The 20,506-nt window shown below is 35.7% G+C and overlaps 1 protein-coding gene across 3 annotated transcripts; it reads left to right on the top strand.

Annotated features, from left to right (window-relative positions):
* Positions 1-226: 226 nt before the first annotated feature.
* On the top strand, positions 227-20,250 carry LOC145989705 (molybdenum cofactor biosynthesis protein 1-like). 3 transcript variants are annotated; one of them, XM_083124945.1, is made up of 9 exons: positions 736-1,003; positions 7,847-7,970; positions 8,998-9,165; positions 10,316-10,542; positions 12,882-13,106; positions 13,789-13,934; positions 14,364-14,449; positions 16,642-16,704; positions 19,297-19,430. In XM_083124945.1, exons 1-8 carry the CDS (start codon positions 902-904, stop codon positions 16,695-16,697), a joined length of 1,134 nt encoding a protein of 377 aa, XP_082981071.1. In that variant the 5' UTR covers positions 736-901; the 3' UTR covers positions 16,698-16,704; positions 19,297-19,430. The 3 variants fall into 3 exon arrangements, with proteins under 3 accessions (XP_082981070.1, XP_082981071.1, XP_082981069.1); XM_083124944.1 differs by lacking the exons at positions 736-1,003; positions 16,642-16,704 and adding an exon at positions 227-325 and having other exon boundaries at positions 19,297-20,250; XM_083124943.1 differs by lacking the exon at positions 16,642-16,704 and having other exon boundaries at positions 19,297-20,250.
* The last annotated feature ends 256 nt before the right edge of the window (positions 20,251-20,506 follow it).

Below are 20,506 nucleotides of genomic sequence, written 5' to 3'. Positions count from 1 at the left end.
TAAATTTCCCTTTATAATTCCATTTTTCCCTACTTCTGAAAATCAAAATCCGTCATCGCAAAGATGTTCGCTATGGTACGATAAATCCATAGGTAAATAAGGCAATCAGATGAAGAAAACGCTTTTCGGACTGGCGCCGCCATCGGAAAAGTGGCAGTGAAGAGCCCCATTGCTTGATTCTTTATCAGAAAAAGTTCTTTAAACATTTCAGCGGAGATGTATGGGAGAGGGATTGAAGTTTCTCTATGAAGCCACTTTATACACAGTTTGACGGGTAAAAGTCCCTCGGTGGGGTTCGAACCCGTGACCTCTGTCAGACGACCACGTAAGCATCACGCAAGCGGAGAAACCCAAAGTATATTAATCTAATCTTTGCCGTGGCACTGCAAACAGGAGTCGATCATCTTCCCATTGACTCCAGTTTTGAAGAATCGAATCGTAAAAAGCGAGTCAGGTTCATATCATATTTCTGTTGCGTCATCTATCATGTAGACTTTTTTTTTGTGTCTGTATAACCTATAACGTAATAAAAGTTTCATCCACCTAAAAGTTATCGAGAAGTTTTTATTGATTAGTTTTGAGTACAAGTATACGGTATAGCAATGTAAGATTACGAAGTAAAGAAGTATATTGTAGCTGTTACAATTTTTTTTTTTTACATGTAGGAGTGATAAGGGTATTATGACCGATAAAATTGAACCATCAGTTTCGTTTATCTTTACCATCTATGTTTGATGTTAGGGGCAGTCGAGCAAGAGCAATAGAAGCAAGGTTTTTACAATAATTATAAGTTATTCCATGCCGAAAGCCGTCAAGGTTATGTATCGGCAAAAAAAAATCATTATTCAGCAGATGATTATGTAATGCAAGGAATATAATTCATAAGGAAAATAGTGCCATAATGTATAAGTTCGGTTGTGACAGATTTCTAAAAGAGTTTGGAAGATTTAACTACGTTTATTTCGGCAAATCGTTTTCATCACTACGACTTCCGGAGTCTCAGGTATTTAATGTTATAAGTCTTACTAAAATACAAACTTTATTTCGAACGCAATTATGCAGTTCTACAAAGACAACCATTTGTTTAATTATGCAATCAAACACTGGTGAACATTGGAAAAGTGCAAGGAAAATATACTTGTTCAATGACAACACATTCATGGTTTTAGATAATGGGGCGAAGGTTGTATTGCAAATTAAACCCGAGAAGCAAGTGCGAGACATTTATAATTACTGTAAAATAATAGCCTACTTTTAACGTGCAAATTTATTTAAATGTTTTTGATTGAGGTAATTTTTTTTTTTAATTATGGAATAGCCAACCAATGCATAGATATGACCAGCATAAACATTTGGTGGTGCCACCCCTTTGAATGTCTATAACAAAACACCAATTATTTTATTTATTCTCAGAAATGTCAGAAAAATTCAAATACCTCAGTCATCTGAGAAAGTTTTTATTTTCAAAAATTATCAAAAACACTATGTTTTACTGTGAAAAATATATGTTAAAGTTCACTTTTTCGAATGAGTTTGTATAATGTGCAGAAAATGCTAATGGGATGAAAAGTAAAGTTCATACTTTGAAAAATATATTCATTACTATTATTCATAACTATTATTACTTACATATCATACATACATATTGAAGAAAATTGCATACATCAATGATCAGACGTCCGGTTTTACCCGGACATGTCCTGCATTTTAACCTTATGTCCGGCGTCCAGGAGGAATTTGAAAAATGTCATAAATGTCCTACATTTTGAGCTTCACAAAATATTAATTAGGAAAATACGTGTTTCAGTTTAGCAAGGAGAAATCATGCAAGTTACAAGTCTATGGACTGCACTCCCAAACTCAATAGTGACATTTATTTTCATTCAGTCATTGCCGAAAAATAAAATAAAATATTGTCCTGCTAGAACGGAAGCAATTAATGAACAAAACTTTTGGGGCCACATTCTGATGATGTGACCGTTCAATGCCCCCCGAGAGTAATTTCTTGCCTTGGGGTTTACAGGTATACTGACGAAATAAGGTGTTTCCCATTCTTATTCATTATTTTGATTGTAAAGCAGGGGTTTAGAGAATGAAGTTATTTAGGGTGTCTACCAGTCAAGAAACTCGTGAAAGTCAAGAAAGTAGGTCAAGAAGTCAATAAAAAAGTCAAGATATTTTACTTGTGGTCAAGAATTATTTCTATCCCAATGACTGATTAGTTGATCTAGTTTATTTTACTTAACTTTTCTGCCCCTTTGGCTAATCGCGAAGATGAGGATGAATGGTGGTAAGATGATTAATGAAGAGACAATCACAAACACGAGTCCCACATAAGATTATACTGGCTGTGAGTCCTCGCTAGTCTGCCAAATGCATCCAGCATGCATTAATAGATAAAATAGGTCTAAATCTTTTGTTATATACGGCTGTAGTTTTCATTTTAAACGGCCCTTTGGTAGGATTTTCTTAGTAAATATTTTCTTCTTAATTGCTAATTTCCAACTTAACCTTTATCTATTCGACTCCTACTTAGGTAAAGTAAAACGAAAAATATGTAAAGAAAAAGTCCTGAAAAACTCAAGAATTTTGGATTAGTTATTTTGGTAGACACCCTGTTATTCAACTAAAAACTACCCAAGATGAAACTTCTGGAACCATTTCAATTACGGTAATTGCTGAATATTTGTTTGCCATTACAGGTCATAATGCAAAGGTTGAGAGATTACTTTCATTACCATCAGCACAACGGACGCACGAGATTTTTTTTTCATAAAGTCTAAGAAGTTGGGTACTGGTCCAGTTTGACTGTCCAGTCTCATAAATATATTTTGACTAAACCTGAAATTTTGGGAAAAAATTGTCTCCTCTGAGAAGTACAATTAAAACAGGTGCACTGTTTAGTATGATTACAAGTTTGGAAATTTTGAATTAAAGAATTCATTAAGAAATCTTTTTTTTTTTTTTTTTAACTGAAAAGTGTCAATTTTAAATTACTCTGTAACGTGTTCTATAGAAATATGTATTATTTATTGCGAATGTTTTGTGTCCTACATTTTGACTCAATGTCCTACATTTTGAGCGATCCGGTAACCCTAAACACGCTGGTCTGACAGACCATTGACATTTTATATTCTACAAAAATTATATTCTTCCTTTTTAATTTATTTATTGAATTTAACTCATTTATACATAAGTTTTGAACCAAATTTAAAGAAAAATTTGGTAAAAACTGAAAAAACTACAAAAATATATAATAAGTTCAAATACTTTTTTTTTCAATACTTTTTCACTGACAACACATTCATGGTTGTAGATAATAGGGCGAAGGTTGTATTGCAAATTAAACCCGAGAAGCAAGTGCGAAACATTTATAATTACTGTAAAATAATAGCCTACTTTTAAAGTGCAAATTTATTTAAATGTTTTTGATTGAGGTAATTTTTTTTTTTAATTATGGAATAGCCAACCAATCTATAGATATGACCAGCATAAACATGTGGTGGTGCCACCCATTTTGAACGTCTATAACAAAATACCAATTATTTTATTTATTCTCAGAAATGTCAGCAAATTCAAATACCTCAGTCATCTAAGAAAGATTTTATTTTCAAAAATTATCAAAAACACTATGTTTTACTGTGGAAAAATATATGTTAAAGTTCACCTTTTCATGAGTTTGTATAATGTGCAGAAAATCCTAATGGGATGAGAAGTAAAGTTCATACTTTGGAAAATATATTCATTACTATTATTACTTACATATCATAACAAATTGAAGAAAATTGCATACATCAATGACCAGTCCTCTGGTTGTGCTAGTCTATATTTTTGTATCACACTGGTCTGACAGACTCTTGACATTTTATATTCTACAAAAATTATATTCTTCCTTTCTAATTTATTTATTTATTGAATTTAACTCATTTATACATAAGGTTTGAACCAAATTTGAAGAAAAAATTGGTAAAACGGAAAAACTATAAAAATATATAATAAGTTCAAAAACAACTGCATGAAATTTTCACTTCCTTTCTCCCCTCTCCCCCCCCCCCCCCCCAACAAAAAAATAATGAGAATCTCTGGTAGTAGTGAGACCAGCAGTCCGTCTGTAGGCACTGGCCTTCATGAGCTACTCCACCACGGGCTGTTATATACATATTATTATAGAGGAGATGTAGAGCCACAATTCTTATTCATTGATTTATTTATTTTATGTTGCTTCTCTGCCAGTTTTGGCTAATCGTGACAAGATTAGATGGATGAAGGGAAAATCACAAAACTATTTGGATGACACAACATCGAGCCCCAGAGTCTGGCTGTGTTCAGATGCAGAGCGTTGTTAGTCTGCAACAGTGCAGTTCAGGGTGTCTTCGGAAAGGTCACCCCTTAATGCTTATTGTGTGTAAATAGTACACTTGGTACTATTATCGTATGAGGGGAAACACCTACGAATCATATATTTCGGACTTCTTTACATTGCTAACGTGTTATTTTCGAATGTGGAACATTTCTTAAGGTGAAATAATGCATTTCTAACTAAGATAATGTCTATTTCTTCTATTTACGAGTACTTACTGTTACTTGTTGTTTCGAATCTGTAACACATTATGGCCGTGATAGCGTACTGGTTTAGGGGGCGTTCTGAGAGTGTTTTGTCGATTTATGCAGTGTTGCAACCTCGTTCACCGGAAAATATCTACTTTCGTGCCCGGATTTGAAATTATGCTAATACATCGCAAACCATTGATGTTAGCCCCAAAAACCATTCAGGTTAGCCCCAAAAACCATTTACCGTAAGGTTAGGTTAGTTGCCCACACATGCCCAACTCGACACGTCATGTTCTAGTGAAAACACGGCGAGGCTGAAACACTGGCTACGGGGTTGAATCATCTTAACACACGGAACATTGCACTCTCGTGCAGAAAGCAAATGTCAGGAGCAGAAACAGCATGTCGGACAGAGATTTTCGCAGAAAACAACATGCATTCACATTAAAATGGATCAAATCTACATTCAGGAACTTCCACAACAGTAAAGAAAATTATTTCCGTAAGTACTTTCTCCTGTAAATTTGAAGGAATCCGTTTCCCTCATACGATAATGTTACCGTACACTTACTAGAAGATTAAAATAATTGCATATCAAGGAAGGGAAAAATAACGATAGATGAAGATGGTTGATGACGGTTAGGGGCTGAAGGAGAAGCAGAGGCTAATTATGGAAGATATGCTCCAGTAAGGTAGCATCTGATGTAGTGAGCATCCAAGAAAAGGAAAGGGAGATCATCCAGCAGGCTTATAAGTTTAGGCACAGGTAGGAGATGCATTATGTAGAAATTGAAGCCAAAAATTCAGGATTGGCTGCGACTCAAATTCAAGTCTCTGGCATATCGTGCAATTGCTCTACCAACTGAGCAACTTAGATGCTTGGCACTGCTGCAGGGTGACCACTCTAGGACCATGATAAAATTCAAGTATACTTCCCAGTTTACAAGGAGAACATTCTAAAAATTCAAGGGTACAAACCCACGCATTTAACATACTCAGATTCAAAATACATCTAAAAACACGTCACAAATCTTACAGAATACACTAATTTACAAAAAATAATGTTTATTGCATAAGAATTTCAAACTCAAATTTACCTAATTAACTTCAAGATATCTTAGTTTGCAATAATTTTAAGTCGGTTAGATAGATTGTTCTGCAAAGGACACTAACAAAGTAAATGGATTGAGAGAATTCTGTTTTTATTTTCCACACAGCTTTCTTTACTTTTCCTCCCTCCATAAAAATAAAAACTTGCTTTAGGGCATTAATTAATATGCATAAATTCAGTGGGACTTGGAATAATAAAAGTTGCAATTTTTTCACGCCTATGGAGAAAAATTCACGCAGAATTCCCAGAGCCAATAATTCATGTATAATTCCCAGTGAGTAGCCACCCTGCTGCTGATATGAACATGAGGAGAGTTTCAAAGGCAGCATAGCCCATTGCTGTATCACTGACCAAGACAATTTCCACACAGGTAAAATGGGAACAGTGGTGTATTCTGAATATTTGACCTGGTTTACCACAACAACTTTCATTCATTGTATTTATTATACACCCCATCTACAGAGCATTCCCTGACATTCGCTACGAGAATCTGTGGCAAGCGGTCCGGCGTCAGCACTTGTCTTTCCCGGTGAACGGGGCCCGCGACAGTCGCACGCTACAGTCTTTTTTTTTTTTAACTCCGTATTTTCGCTCTTTCCCTTTCTGTTGATGTTGCAGACTGACGCCAGTATAATCCTCCCTTGGAAGTTGTGTTGTGTCATGTGTTGAAGATTGTTTCTTAATATGGCACCACAAAAGTTTACATTACAACAAAGGATTTATCTTGTCGAGGGTTACTTCGGAAAGTGGAATTGTGAAGAAGTGCGACGATGTTTTGCAACGAAATTTCCTGGTGTTTCCTTTCCACATATGACCACTATATTAAACCTCGTAAAAAAGTTTAGAGTAACAGGATCAGTTCTGAATAAAAGTGGAAAGAAAAATGTGGAAATCTAATAAATAAAGTATACAAAGACACCATCCGTGAGTTAAAAGAGAGTATTGTACGAGAAATCGGGAGAATTACATTAGATGAACTTGCACGTGTAAATGCCAATTTCCTTCGGAGATGCCAGGAATGTGTTGCAGCAGAGGAACATCATTTTCAACACCTTCTGTAGTCAAGGTTAGTACACAATATGAAAACTGTAATTTTAATAGCCGACTCTAGCGGCTGTCGCGGACCCGTTCACCGGGAAAGACAAGCGCTCATGCCGGGCCGCTTGCCGTCGAGTCTCGTGGCAAATGTCAGGGAATGCTCTTTAGATAAATTAAATGTAATAGAAATAAAACACCAATTCAGGCATGCAAGTAAAACAAAAACAGAAGTCCAACAACTTCAAATTTTCCACCAATTTCAAAATTTTTCATAAAATTACCTTTTTACCTAAAATTGGACCGAAACTTCCCTTCATGTAGCAGCACGGCCTCTGCCAAACATGGCACAGAAATCAGAAAGGAACAAGCAGTATTCTCCTGCCAATGCTGTTTGGTATCGCCCAACCTTTTATGGTTGATGCAACAAAATTAAAGAGCGGTGGAACTGATGTCACAGACTGCATGTTTTAAAATAGCCATTTGCTTCAGCTCACTTGCCCTCCCCGCAGACCATCTGGTAGGAAACCCAGTCGTCAGAAGGGTACAATGGTGTACATAAACCAAAAGATTATTTTCACGATAGTTTACATAATATATAATGAACAATTACGCATATATTAAAGCTAAAGAAGTAAGTTATAGTGGTTTACCAGCGGCAAATGTGGTAACGTGGAGAATATGCCACTGCAGGGGAAGCAACAAATCAAACCAAAATCAGGATTGACTTGGTGGGACCCAAGTTGGATGTTGATTGATTCGGTGTATTTTCTTTTCTGACACTTTTGACTAATCGCAAAGATGAGGTTGAGTGATGATATGATGAAATTGATGAAGGGGCACTCACAAAGAACACCCATGCCAGGTTGGGATTTGATCCTGAGACGGATGGCATTGAAATGCCATGCTAACCACTACACAGAATGAGTGGGTATATGAAATTGATGGGACACTCATAAAGAACACCCCTACTCATGTCAAGACACACACCTGTGAACTTCAGCTGTGAAATCAATAGTCACCTACCAAGCCAGCACAATAAACCCATGCAAAAAAAAAAACTATGTAAATTGTTTTTAGGATGGGTTACAAAATCATAACACAAAGAACATCTTTCAGAATAAACCTAGTTTGTATTATTGTTTTCAGGTTGTAAGAGGCAGAATAGAAGATGCACAACCTCATGGAACCCAATCGGATATACTTACAGATTCATTTGGAAGATACCACACATATCTTCGGATATCACTTACAGAACGGTGTAACTTAAGGTGTAAGTTTCTGTGAGCTGTTTCCTTTTATTTGTTTATCAACCTTTACACTTGTTTTGTGTAATTAAAAATAAGTTTGTTTTTGGCAATGGCTTCTTAAATAATATTAGCATTGTTTAAATGTTTACATTACTCAACAGTCATGGATGTGGTGGATCAAATTCTTGCAATAGGTACAGATAGCTCATTTGTTTACCAGTTGTATGTTAATGAGCTGAGACGAACAAAAAAACAAGGTTTCGAAGAACATACGTCATCTTTGTCAAGTTGGTTCCATCTCACTTCACGGAGAGACTCCACAGGAACCAATAAACAGAATCTTTGTCACCAACACATAAAAGATCGCTGTTTAAAATCATCTTAAAAGAATAGAGGAACCACACACACATTAAGAACCAGAAGGCACACAAGGCACAAGATTAAAAATGAGAAACAAGCACTGAAAAATACCACTAAAATCAAATATTCATAATGTTACAAGTCCAGACACATACTTTCTTAACAGTGCAAGATTTGGTACACCACAGATGTCTTGAAAAGAATACAGCACTATTTACTATCACTTCGTTAATACCTTTCAAATTAGCTGGTAAAGAGACAAAAGAATGATTCCATTTTTTCATTTCATTAACCTTTTAGTCAGATAACTGCTTTTGAATGTAGCCATTTTTTAATTAAATGAAATTTATATTGTCATCATTCCTGATAACAAAATTATTTGTTCCTAATGAAGTTACATTTGATCTGATTAAATATATTTTTAATAAATATTGCTTCATTAAATATTAATAGTCTTTTTCTCTGCTCAGTAGTTTCTTATAGTTACAAACATATAAATTGTGTTCCTAAAATTATGCATACCCCAGGACAGTCCAAAAAATATTTCTGAGATATTTGGAAATTAAGCACAGAAAAATAAAATGGGAATTTTGACAAAACTAACACTGAAAAGTGAAAAACCTAAAAAAATCTGGGTCCCTATCAGTAAGCAACAGTGTCATGCCAAACTTATATTTGATTTCTATTTAGGTCAGTATTGTATGCCTGCAGAAGGGGTACAGCTACAACCTTCTACAAAACTCCTTACGAAAGAAGAAATAATACATTTAGCGAAGTTATTTGTTCAAGAAGGAGTTACAAAGATTCGTTTGACAGGAGGGGAACCCACAGTGCGGAAGGACTTGATTCCAATTATTGGTAAGCCCCCTCCTCCCCTCTTCCAGTTAATTAAGTTATCACACTTGTATTTCCAGTGCAAATACTAAAACTATACTTGACTAAAATGATTGAAAAACAACTTATTAATGCCCGTTTTGAATGAGCGAACTTTACATTCTCATACTGTATCCATCCTTATTAGTGTACAGCAAATATTTTTTTTGGTGAATACACACAAATAGAAGTGTATATACAGGGTGTTCATAAAGTCCTGGTACCATTACAATGTACATTACATTTGTAATGGTACTGGGACTTTATGAACACCCTGTATAACTTTTCCAAATCCTTACTATAAGTAGGTATAAGCATTATATACATTGGCGACATATCAATGTTATAGATTAGCAGTTGGAAGTAGCAAAATACAACTGTTTTAATAATTTTGAATTTTATAGATATGATTGAGTAATTTACAAATATTGTAACTTCTAAATTCAGGAGGATAGACTATTTCATATTTTCATGTGGTTAAAATATGTATCTTCCTTCAAGGGTAAAAACCTTCCTTTCCTACAACACACAGAATAGTATTTCATCGCACAATTGTATGTACATTTCTTTGGACAATTAGCTTCATACTTTTCTAATGAGAGGGGGGGAGAATATTGTACTGGAGAATAACAAGGAATACCCTAGTGTGGATTCGTATTCAAGACCTTTAACTTTGTAGAAGTAATTTATTTGGGTCCTGACACTCACATTGAAGTGTTACATACCATTAAGTTGTATAGTATTATACCGACCAGAGGGTTTCATCTTTTTATGAGAAACATTTCAGTGCAGACATAAAGCAGTATTTTAAATATGACTGAACTGGGTAATAAGGGGTCCCAGGTTCAATACCTGGTGGAGGCACACAGGGGTATGGATCCCACTTTAAACTGTAGGTCCAGTCCAGGTGAGCCTTTCTGAACGTACAGGAACTTAATATACAGCAACCCTAGGGTGCTGGCGTGGCCTGAGCATAGTGTTGATATCACCTCCACAAATGCCCAATGTTGTGAATGTGTGGGACACAACCCAAAGTCACATGGAATTCTTATATATTTGTATCAGAAGTGATTTTCAACTGTGTTTGTATTGAAAGTTTCCTTCATTGATGTTTAAAAGGAACTTTTGCCTTTAGAATCTTTGAGTGACTTGGATGGCGTGGAGACCATCGCCATGACAACAAATGGATTGACACTGGTTCGTCAGGCTGAGAAGTTGAAACTTGCAGGACTGGACGTGCTGAACATCAGCCTGGACACGCTGAAGCCTGATAAGTACGAGGTCATCACGAGGAGAAAAGGCTGGGAGAGGGTTATGGCAGGAATTGATCGTGCTCTGGAACTGAGATACAGTCCCATCAAGGTAACATGTGCACAATCTTTCATTCAATGTAGGGTTGACATGTTATTCAAAATGAAACAGATTATTTGTTATTTTGTCAGTAGCTGCTGATAAATGTATTGTTGGTGGTCTTGTAGTTTTACAAATTAAGCAACAGTTTGGGAAAGTTTATTTCTAGTTCATTTTATTCTCAAGATAAGCCAATTGCTACTGGACTGATAACCGTTATCCATGCTCTTACCGAGTCCCACCAATACTGATGCTTCAAAATTGCAACAGTTAAAAGTTGTTCAAAATATTTAATATTAGTGGGTGAGTATATTCCACTCCAATAATAAGTATCAATTTAATATATTTAAAAATTACATCACAATAAAAAAATACCTGTTATGTAATCACAAAATACAGTTTTTCCACATAATATTGGTAAAAAAATTAATGGAAACTTTGAATTTTTAATAACTTCTGAGATAATTACACTCAGTGAAAGTGTTTTGCACCATACGTGCATAATTTTCAGATCATATGACATTGAAATCTTCTGTATTTTGTTTCGATGATGGACTCACCTTACACAAACACAAGCACATGCAGAGACTTATCTACTTTGATATCATAATGAATTAAAAATTATACTTTCTCTAGAAGCTTCAATCTGATTGAGGGTCATTCACTTGTTTTCACCAGCTGTCTACTCCTCTGAGGTATTTTAATTATGCAAAGTCGTGTGTGTACGGACTTCCTGAAACATTGGAGTGACAAGAAGCAAACAGGTAAACTGCTTACAGAACAGGAAGAATAAATCTTGACGAATTGGCGTGGTGGAAGTCCCACTGGGAGAGCATGAGAGGAGAAGGCAGGCTTGGTAGGGACACACTTTTGGAATTGACTTGAGACAGTCAGGAGTACTTTTGGGAGTCTTGGAAGGAGAGTAGTCAGCCTGACTTAGGTTGAGAAGGAAGGAAAAGCCTAGAGTCAGTATTATTTTACACTTTGATCTTTTGATTTGGTCATCAATCTTCTAAGTCTAGACAGGTATTTATCCTAACCTCATCATTATGATTCAGGTTCAAAAGTTCTAAAAACCAAAAAGTGACTATTTGCCATTTCAGTTTGTTTAGTTATTGCTAGAGCCCGGATTTATAAGCACAATCAAAGAGTAAAATAAGCACAAAAAAATGAAAAAAATAAGCATAAACAAATACAGGAAAGTCTGAAAAAAAATATTTGTTTATTAGATCTCTTACCTTATTCAAAGCTGTTACAGTATTAAGGAAGGTCATCCTGAGATTTTCTTGTGTTAAGCTCCTGCATCTGTCAGTGAAGAATGATTTGTACAGTGAAAATGTTCTTTCCACGTAGCATGACATCACAGGTGCATGTGAAAAACACCAGTTCTCCTTCTGTGAATTCTTCTTCAATGTCTGTTTCTTCACCAGAAATCTTTTTATAAATTTGACACAGTGTTTTGTAACGGGATTTTTCAGTAATTCCTGACTGAGCTTGTCGGACACAATTTTACCAACACCGTGAGTTTCTGAAGACAAAGTTACTGAAATTTCATCAATAAGAGAAAGTGAATGTTGCAATGTATTATTTCGAGCTTTCAACGGTGTTATAATATCAGGTAATTTGGAAAAATTATTATAGATGTACTGTATCATTTCTTGGATGCCGTTTCTCTCATGTGGCTATTTCGAAGCATTGATCTCGTCATCTCGATGCCGAAGTGTGATTGAAATATGACAGATTTGGGTAAAATATGCTATTTTAAACCAAAATCATAAAATAAGCAAGAATAACCGTTTCCTGCAGAAATAAGCATTTATAAGCACTTTCAACCTTAGTTAAATAGCTCATCAAGGTATGTAATACGAAGTATAACCTTTCTTCTTACCATTTGAAGTCTGGAAAAGAATATGCATTTCGCTTATAAATCCGAGCTCTAGTTATTGCATTTTGTTTCAGGATTACCTCTTGCAGCTTAGCATCAGACTTGTCCTCATGACAAGTGCTTCCACCATCTGAGGATGAATGATAATTACACTACATCACTCATAAATCGATTGGGAGAGGCAGGTTCGATCCTGTCATTCATAAGAATGATACGTGGTGGAGATATCAGTAATTAAGAATTCAAAATATGGCTTGACATCATGTAGGAGTATGAATACATTCAAAAAGAGAGTTTTGAATGTCTTTTCATATGTGATGATATGAAATGGCATATTTCTCCATTCTCATCCAACACCCTATTAAGTGAACAAATTATACTAAGAGTTGGCAGAACATTCTCAAAATTTTCATTGCTTCCTTTACGACACAGATAACTTTATTTAAAATAACCATAATTGTTCCAGCTGAACTGTGTTGTGATGAAGGGCTTCAATGATGATGAGGTCCTTGATTTTGTTCAAATGACTGAGAAGAAAGACCTGGATGTGCGCTTTATTGAATACATGCCTTTTGCGGGTAACAAGTGGAGCGATGTGAAGATGGTTCCATACAATGAGATGGTACAAATGATTACCACAAGATGGCCTGAGTTTACTAGACTTCAAGATAAGGAAAACGATACTTCAAAGGTAAGTTACCATTATACAAGTTTCTCTAGGAAAGTTTTGAGACATTTATCATTCATTAGGAGATGTTTATATTCCATAAACCAATCCTGGAAGCATTGCTGCCACACAATATCATCCACTGTGCACAAATAGCCTTAATAGGCTGTACATCTTCAGAAATGAGAAATTGTTCCCTTTGTAGTCGTTCCTTCACCATCAGAAAGAGAGAAAAAAAAGGAGCCATATGGTGCCAGGTCTAGACTGTAGGGTGGATGAGTAACCAATCCAACTAGAGCGCTTGCAGGAAATTGATTGCCATGTTGGCAGAATGTACCAAAGTGTTGTCATGGTGCAACAGTATTCCTTCAAGACTGTGTATGGCTGCTTTTTCTGCAATATTTATGGCAGGCAAACTGTGATGCATAAATTAACAGAACAAACTTAAAACTTTATTTTTTCAGATAATACACAATCTGAAAGGATTCCTCCTGTCAGTGTCTGTGCTTAATTTTGACCAACACTTTCTGATTGTGATTGTTACAAGTATTCGGGGACATGATTTCCTGTAATGTACAGAACATAAAAATATTTTACAGTTTAATTCTTGTATTAAATTAATTGTACCTGTATATAATATTAAATTATATGTGGTTGAAGTATACTGTTAAGCATTGATTGCTTTTCTTTGTGAATATTCCAATAGGCATACAAAGTTCCTGGTTTCAAAGGGCAAGTGGGCTTCATCACTTCAATGAGCCATAATTTCTGTGGCACCTGCAACCGACTGAGGATTACAGCTGATGGAAACATAAAAGTGTGCCTTTTTGGAAATACTGAAGTTTCGTTGAGGTAAGAATCCACATTTTCTCAGATGCAGGTCACAGTGCTGTAATTTTTTTTCATCCCAATTTTATTATTACTTGTCATGGATGTGCCTGAAAAGTTCCACAAGAGGAATTTTTTTTTTACTCTAAATGTTTTTGTAATATGTTAATCTTCATAGTTTAACATTAGTTTTGTATTCAATAAAATAATGTGTGATCTGGAGGGCAGATATATTTTTCAATGAAATCCCAATTCTTTTCAAATGTTAATTTATTGATAGGCTGTAATTCAATTGGTCAGTTTTTTGGTATTGTAGCCAGTTAAATTAGTAATTTTGACTCTTTGGGTAGTTATCACCCCTTAAAGATGATGTGTATTTATGTGCCTGACCTTCAGTCATCAATTTGAAAATAATTATTAGAAATATCTGTTAATGCATTGACCTGTTTTCAGGGATGCTTTGCGGAATGGGGCAAGCGACGAAGACATTCTGCTTACAATAAGAGCAGCTGTGAAGCAGAAGAAAAAGCAACATGCTGGTAAGTCTGAAGTAAACAAGTTTTTTACTTTGTGAACAAAATGGGAAAATAGTGTTTTACCTGGAGTCAAAATTGCCATGTGCAAACTACAGATTAAAGTATTCCTGCAATGTACTTAAACGTGATAATTCACACCAATTGGCCGCTAGGTAGTTTCAAAAAGTTCCTGGAATTGTGCCACTGGAGTTGAAAATGATAAGATGTGTTAATCTTGCTCTGGTGTGAACTAATGGGTGACTGTACTATCTGGATATTCAGATTATCCGATTTGTGCAGATATTTGGATTATCCATTGCATCCAAAACAGATATTGGATAATTTGAAATCTGGATTTTGTTGCCATCCCTAAAGCTGATGACGTCACCCAATGAAAATGCAGCTTGCTAGGTCTTTTCCCCCAGAGAGATATTGTACCATGTAGTTTAGTTTTAGTACCATTATTACCATGCTTGTATAAATGATTAAAACAACCAGGTACGAGTGTGCAAATGCACTCCCATGGTCATACTCTCATGTGGCAGATCTTTTGGAGTTTAGGGGATTACAAGTGGTTCCCTTAACCAGTCTCAAGTTACAGGGTTAAAAGTAGGGATGAGCCGATGTCATGTATCGGTATCAGAAAGTATCTGTTGGGATTCATCTACTGATACCAGCCGATACTTTTGTGGCATATCAGTCTTTCACGGAGTCTGCAAGAAGGCCACGTGACACTTTCGTGGAGTCTTAATTATCCTGGATATTGTGCAAAATTCAAACTTTATTTTTATTTTCCATCAATTTTGCATGAAAAACCATATTTTGTGATTACATAATTATCTATTTTAATATTCTGATGTAATTCTAAAGCCAATTTCTTGGTAAATTGATACATAAAATTGGAGAAGTTTATTTACACACTAACATTGATCAATATTTTGAACAAATTCTAATTATTGCAATTTTCAGTATCAGTATCGATGGGAATTGGCAAGAGTATCGGTACCGGTTCAAAGTAGCATCAGCTCAGCCCTAGTTAAAAGTTTTCCAGCCATTTTCTGCAGTGGTTTAGAACAACGAGGTGCAAATATGTAGCAATGTTGGAAACAGTTGAGGGTTTCTGATCCCTTCCACAAAAAGTCTCTTTATCAATGTCCTTGACTTTAAATGCGTGTTTCCACCAATTCTGATGTCCATAGACATCTATTCACATTGTACAAGATTTGAATGAATGAAAACAATTGTTATGGCATGGTCCTTTTTCTAAAAGAGAGAGGATATCGAAGTATATCCAAATTTATATACAAATACGCCAGTGGATGGATGGCATTCCACTACCCTCAAAGCAAGACGTTTAATTCACACACTGCACAGTTGCTGTACCACTCTGGAAAAACATTTCCTCGCTTGCTTCCCCCTGGAAAAAATCTTGCGGGCGCACATGCATATTGATAGGGTTTTCGATTTTGCAGATCGAGAAGATCGAACACTCATGGACATCAGAAGGTGTACAAAAGTACACACACACACACAACGTCTATATACTAGGGCTGAGCCGATACAGATGGCGATCAAGGACGTATTTAGAGGGTTTGGACACCCCCTGCCCCCCCGAAAGGATTACCAAGTACTAAAATTAAATAATGAAAATATGCTTGTTTAGCATTTGTTGTAAATCGATGTTATTATTTTCCTCTGAGCTTATTGGAAAGCAAGGATTATATTGGGCTCATACAGCTTTGAATGACAAAGATTTATTTGTGCATAAAAAATTAATCAGAAACTTTACTTTTCTCCAACTGCATCTAACATTGTTTTTGTTATTCAATAAATATTCAATTCCTCATGTATTTGGAGCCAACCCCCGTGGCAAAGTAGTTAGCACATTGCGCTACGATGCTAGGGGTCCCAGTTCGAATCCCAGCCTAGGTGTCGATGTTCACTTTAACAGGCTTTCTCATCCTTTTTCAACTACCATGGCATGATTCTGTGAACTTTCTGATTCAACCTTTCTACTTAATAATAGTGAGCATTTTACTGGCAGAAAAAATTAACAAAATAAAAGCGGAAGTGTTAATGATTGCACAGGACGTCATAAAACAGGTGGTTTTCATAATCTTGAAATATTTCATCCAAGCTATTAAAGTGATTTACGGGTGACCATGCCTGAAGCTCCGTCCAGTGAGCACTTCCTCATAGCATGTAATTTGTTGCAGGAATGCAGAACCTTGTTCACATGAAGAACCGACCTATGATACTCATTGGTGGATAACTGTGATGTACGTATTATGTTTTCAAAGTAGTAGAAACCTCAAATTAGAACTAAGTATTTGTAAGCATTCAATGTTAATTAGACTTTATGTATTACCTAGTGCTAATTTTACACTATACCCATCTCTCATCTTCTGGTGAACAAATTTATTTTCTGTTGGTGGTGTAGATCGAATCTACATTGCACCTGTGATTTACTGCAAATTCAGTGCACCTACTAATTACTTCACAACATACCCTGCAATTCTATATTACACCACATTTAAGTAACTACATATTTATACAGGGTGATTCAGAATTCCTATTACACACTTCTAGGGGTTGTAGAGGGGACGTAGTAGATCAAGTTTTGATAAGGAACCCATGTCCGGAAACGTACCGTTTTGGTACTACACAGATGACAAGATCACATAATTTCACATCTCCCGCTTCACGGTAGGCAACCCACATTGACAGAGGGTGACGTCTTCAGTCACCTGTTGTCATGTGTGCTGCTTCCAACGTCCTCTGTTTACAATCCGGTGTGCTTCGACCTTCAAGTCAGTTGCTATTCAGTCGTTGCGGAAAGACAGTACAGTATGGTTGAATACACCTTTGCTGAGAACACCGACATAATGTTAATTTACAGCGAAGCTGGATGTAATGGTAGAGCTGCACAACATCTGTATGCAGAGCGTTTTCCGCATCGTGTCACTCCATCACATACCATTTTTTCCCGATTAGATGATGATGGAGATATGAAATTATGTGATCTTGTCATCTGTGTAGTACCAAAACGGTGCGTTTCCGGACATGGGTTCCTTATCAAAACTTGATCTACTAAGTCACCTCTACAACTCCTAGAAGTGTGTAATAGGAATTCTGAATCACCCTGTATATTATGTCATTGTATGAGAACCAGAGAAACTTTACTCCAAAAATACGGTTTACAATGTTGTTTACATAATCTCCTTTGAAGATCTCTATTTGGAGTCAGGTCAACATATCTTCACTTTTAATCCTTAGCAGTAAGGTACAGTCAATTATCTCCAATTTCTTGACTCTTTTTTACGAGCCAGACATATTGCTAAGAATACATTATTTCCTCCATCTCTTGTAACTTTGATAAATTGGAGTTATGTCCCTCTGGTTCTCGCATGACGATTTATTTGTCATATTATGCAATATGCTACAAAGTCCATTGAAAAAAGAAAAGACCGTTGCAAATACAGTAAAACCTCGTTAATCCAGACTAGTGGGGGGGATAAGTTTGCCAGTTTAACGAAAGTCCGGATTAACTGAAATAACCTAAAAGAACAGTAGAAAAAGCATTAAAATTCCGTTTATAGCAACAAAACATGTTTATTATGGTGTATTTAAAGGGCATAGGCCTAAATACACTATACAGTACAGTAAAATGTAAAGCAATACTGTGCATACAATGCAGTATGTACGACGAATGCGATTGTTGACTTCTAGCCACATTTAAAACCTTGCATTCTCCTTTTTCTTTTTTGTTGCTGCCTGTCCGGATTAAGGGAAGTCTGGCTTATCAGGTTCTGGATTAACGAGGTTTTACTGTATATCTAATCTAAAATAGGTTCTTCACTAAGATTAAGATAATACAGATATTCTTCATAATTATTAAAGATAAGCTAGTTGAATCACATTAAGCTAAATAAAATACGGATTATATTTGTAATCTACGTGTTAACATGACTATTGTTGCAAGTAATGTGATTCGCATACAGTTACTAGGTCATATCTCCCAAACTGTAGGACACAATCATTCACAGTAAATAATAAATACTAGCAAGTAATATTAAATTGATATTTTTGGTTAAAAAATAATGCATTTTTAAAATTAATTTTTGAGTGCAAAATTCCCGAACTACATTACTACATTGATTCCAAGAATACTTCTCTGAGCCATTGTTATTATTATTATGGTGAAAATATAATTTTAACACTTTGAGCAGTTCAAATCCTTGAAACTATACTGAACCAATACCAAACCTTTTACAGAATTGAGGGGAAAATTTTAGCAGAATTTATGTTGTAGATATTATACTTTACTAGGGATGGGTTGATATGAAATTTTGGCCGATACCGATAAAGTACCGATATAAAATTTACCGATACCGATAACCGATATTCTACCGATCCGATATAAAATTAGAAATTGTCCTTGAAGAACCTGAAAATTTCATTGACCTCCTTAATAAATGTGTTTCAAGGTGACTGCAGTGAAAAATAAATTGCATATTTAGACATTTACTTTTTTGGAAAGTAGAGCATGGAGATTATCCATAAAAAATACAACAAAATGGCAGAATTTTGCACTAATTTATCAGATTATTTATTGATATATTGGATCGGTAAAATAATCGGTAATTTTACCAATAAACCGATACACCAATATGCCTATATCGGCCGATACCGATAGAGTACCGATTAATCGGTCCCATCCCTATACTTTACTAAATCTACATTTGAGTAAATCAAGTCCAGAGTCTTTCGCCCCCCTCTCCCCCTAAATCTAGGTCTGTACAATTGTGCAAGTGCAAATCTGTGTAAGCATAAATTTATATGTAACTAATTTAGACAGTTTTCATTCATAGGTAACTCAGCCACTAAACAGAAGCAACTGTACTGTTCCAGTTGGAAGAACAGGATCTCGTGTAAACTATCCTTGCCAGCAATTCAAAGTATTATGTTAAGAAATTATCCTAAAACATTGATGCATAAAGCAAATTTCCATTTCAATTATCTAAGCAAGTTTAACCAGAGTGATTTATATTCATATAATTTTAATCAAGTTCGTCTTAGTTCGACCCTGACCCACGTTGACAATTCCGGAAAGGCTGTAATGGTGAACGTGGGATCGAAACCCGTAACAGTGCGCACGGCGTCGGCGGAAGCTACAGTATTAGTAGGCGAACAAGTGTTTCGATTAATCCAAGAGAACAAAATGAAGAAAGGAGACGTTTTGACGATTGCTCAATTAGCAGGAATTATGGGTGCTAAACAGACTTCAAACCTCATACCTCTTTGTCACAATATCATGCTTTCAAAGGTAGACGTCGCCGCATCATTGGATGAGGAGCAGTTTGCTGTGATCGTAAGATCGGCAGTTGAATGCGAAGGAAAGACTGGGGTCGAAATGGAGGCACTCACTGCTGTAACCCTCGCTGCCCTGACTGTGTATGACATGTGTAAGGCTGTGACGCATGATATGGTTATCACAAATATTCAATTGATCAGCAAGTCTGGAGGAACGAGAGCGGATTTTGAAAGAAAATGACATCTGTGATATTTATATTGTTACGCACACATTCTAATGGAAATTTAAGCAATAATACACCAGAAACACTTATCAGATACACATTTTCGACACTGCAGTTCAGTGGCAGAATCTGTGAAATGTGTACATATAAATGTTCTTTGTGTTTAGTGAGTGTTTCATGTTAATTATTTAATTTCATTCTCAATGTTTCACAAGAAACAGCGAGAAGGTTTAATAATGGATAAAAATGGAAAAGAGGAAGGAAATACAGTATTTGTTAATTTTGAAACGTTTGTACACTGACAAAACAAAACAAAAGACTAGTGAATGGCCAGTGTTCAGTACGTTGGATCCTAATTATCATTAATATGGCATTTAATAAATTTCTAGTGTGGGGAAATTCTAGAAGCAGCCTTTGGTAAAGATTCCATATATATATATATATATATATGCATGCTACGAAGTTAGCGAAAATTTTGAATTTTTCTACTGTCTGGTGAGTGTTTCCTTTTACCTTCTTTGATTTTTACTTAGCCCTTTTGGCC

Source organism: Lepisma saccharinum, chromosome 7, assembly GCF_977018435.1.
Source record: "Lepisma saccharinum chromosome 7, izLepSacc3.1, whole genome shotgun sequence".
In the NCBI taxonomy this organism is placed as follows: domain Eukaryota; kingdom Metazoa; phylum Arthropoda; class Insecta; order Zygentoma; family Lepismatidae; genus Lepisma; species Lepisma saccharinum.
The sequence above is the reverse complement of the archived record's forward strand: the minus strand, read 5'-3'. Positions and strand labels throughout refer to the sequence as shown.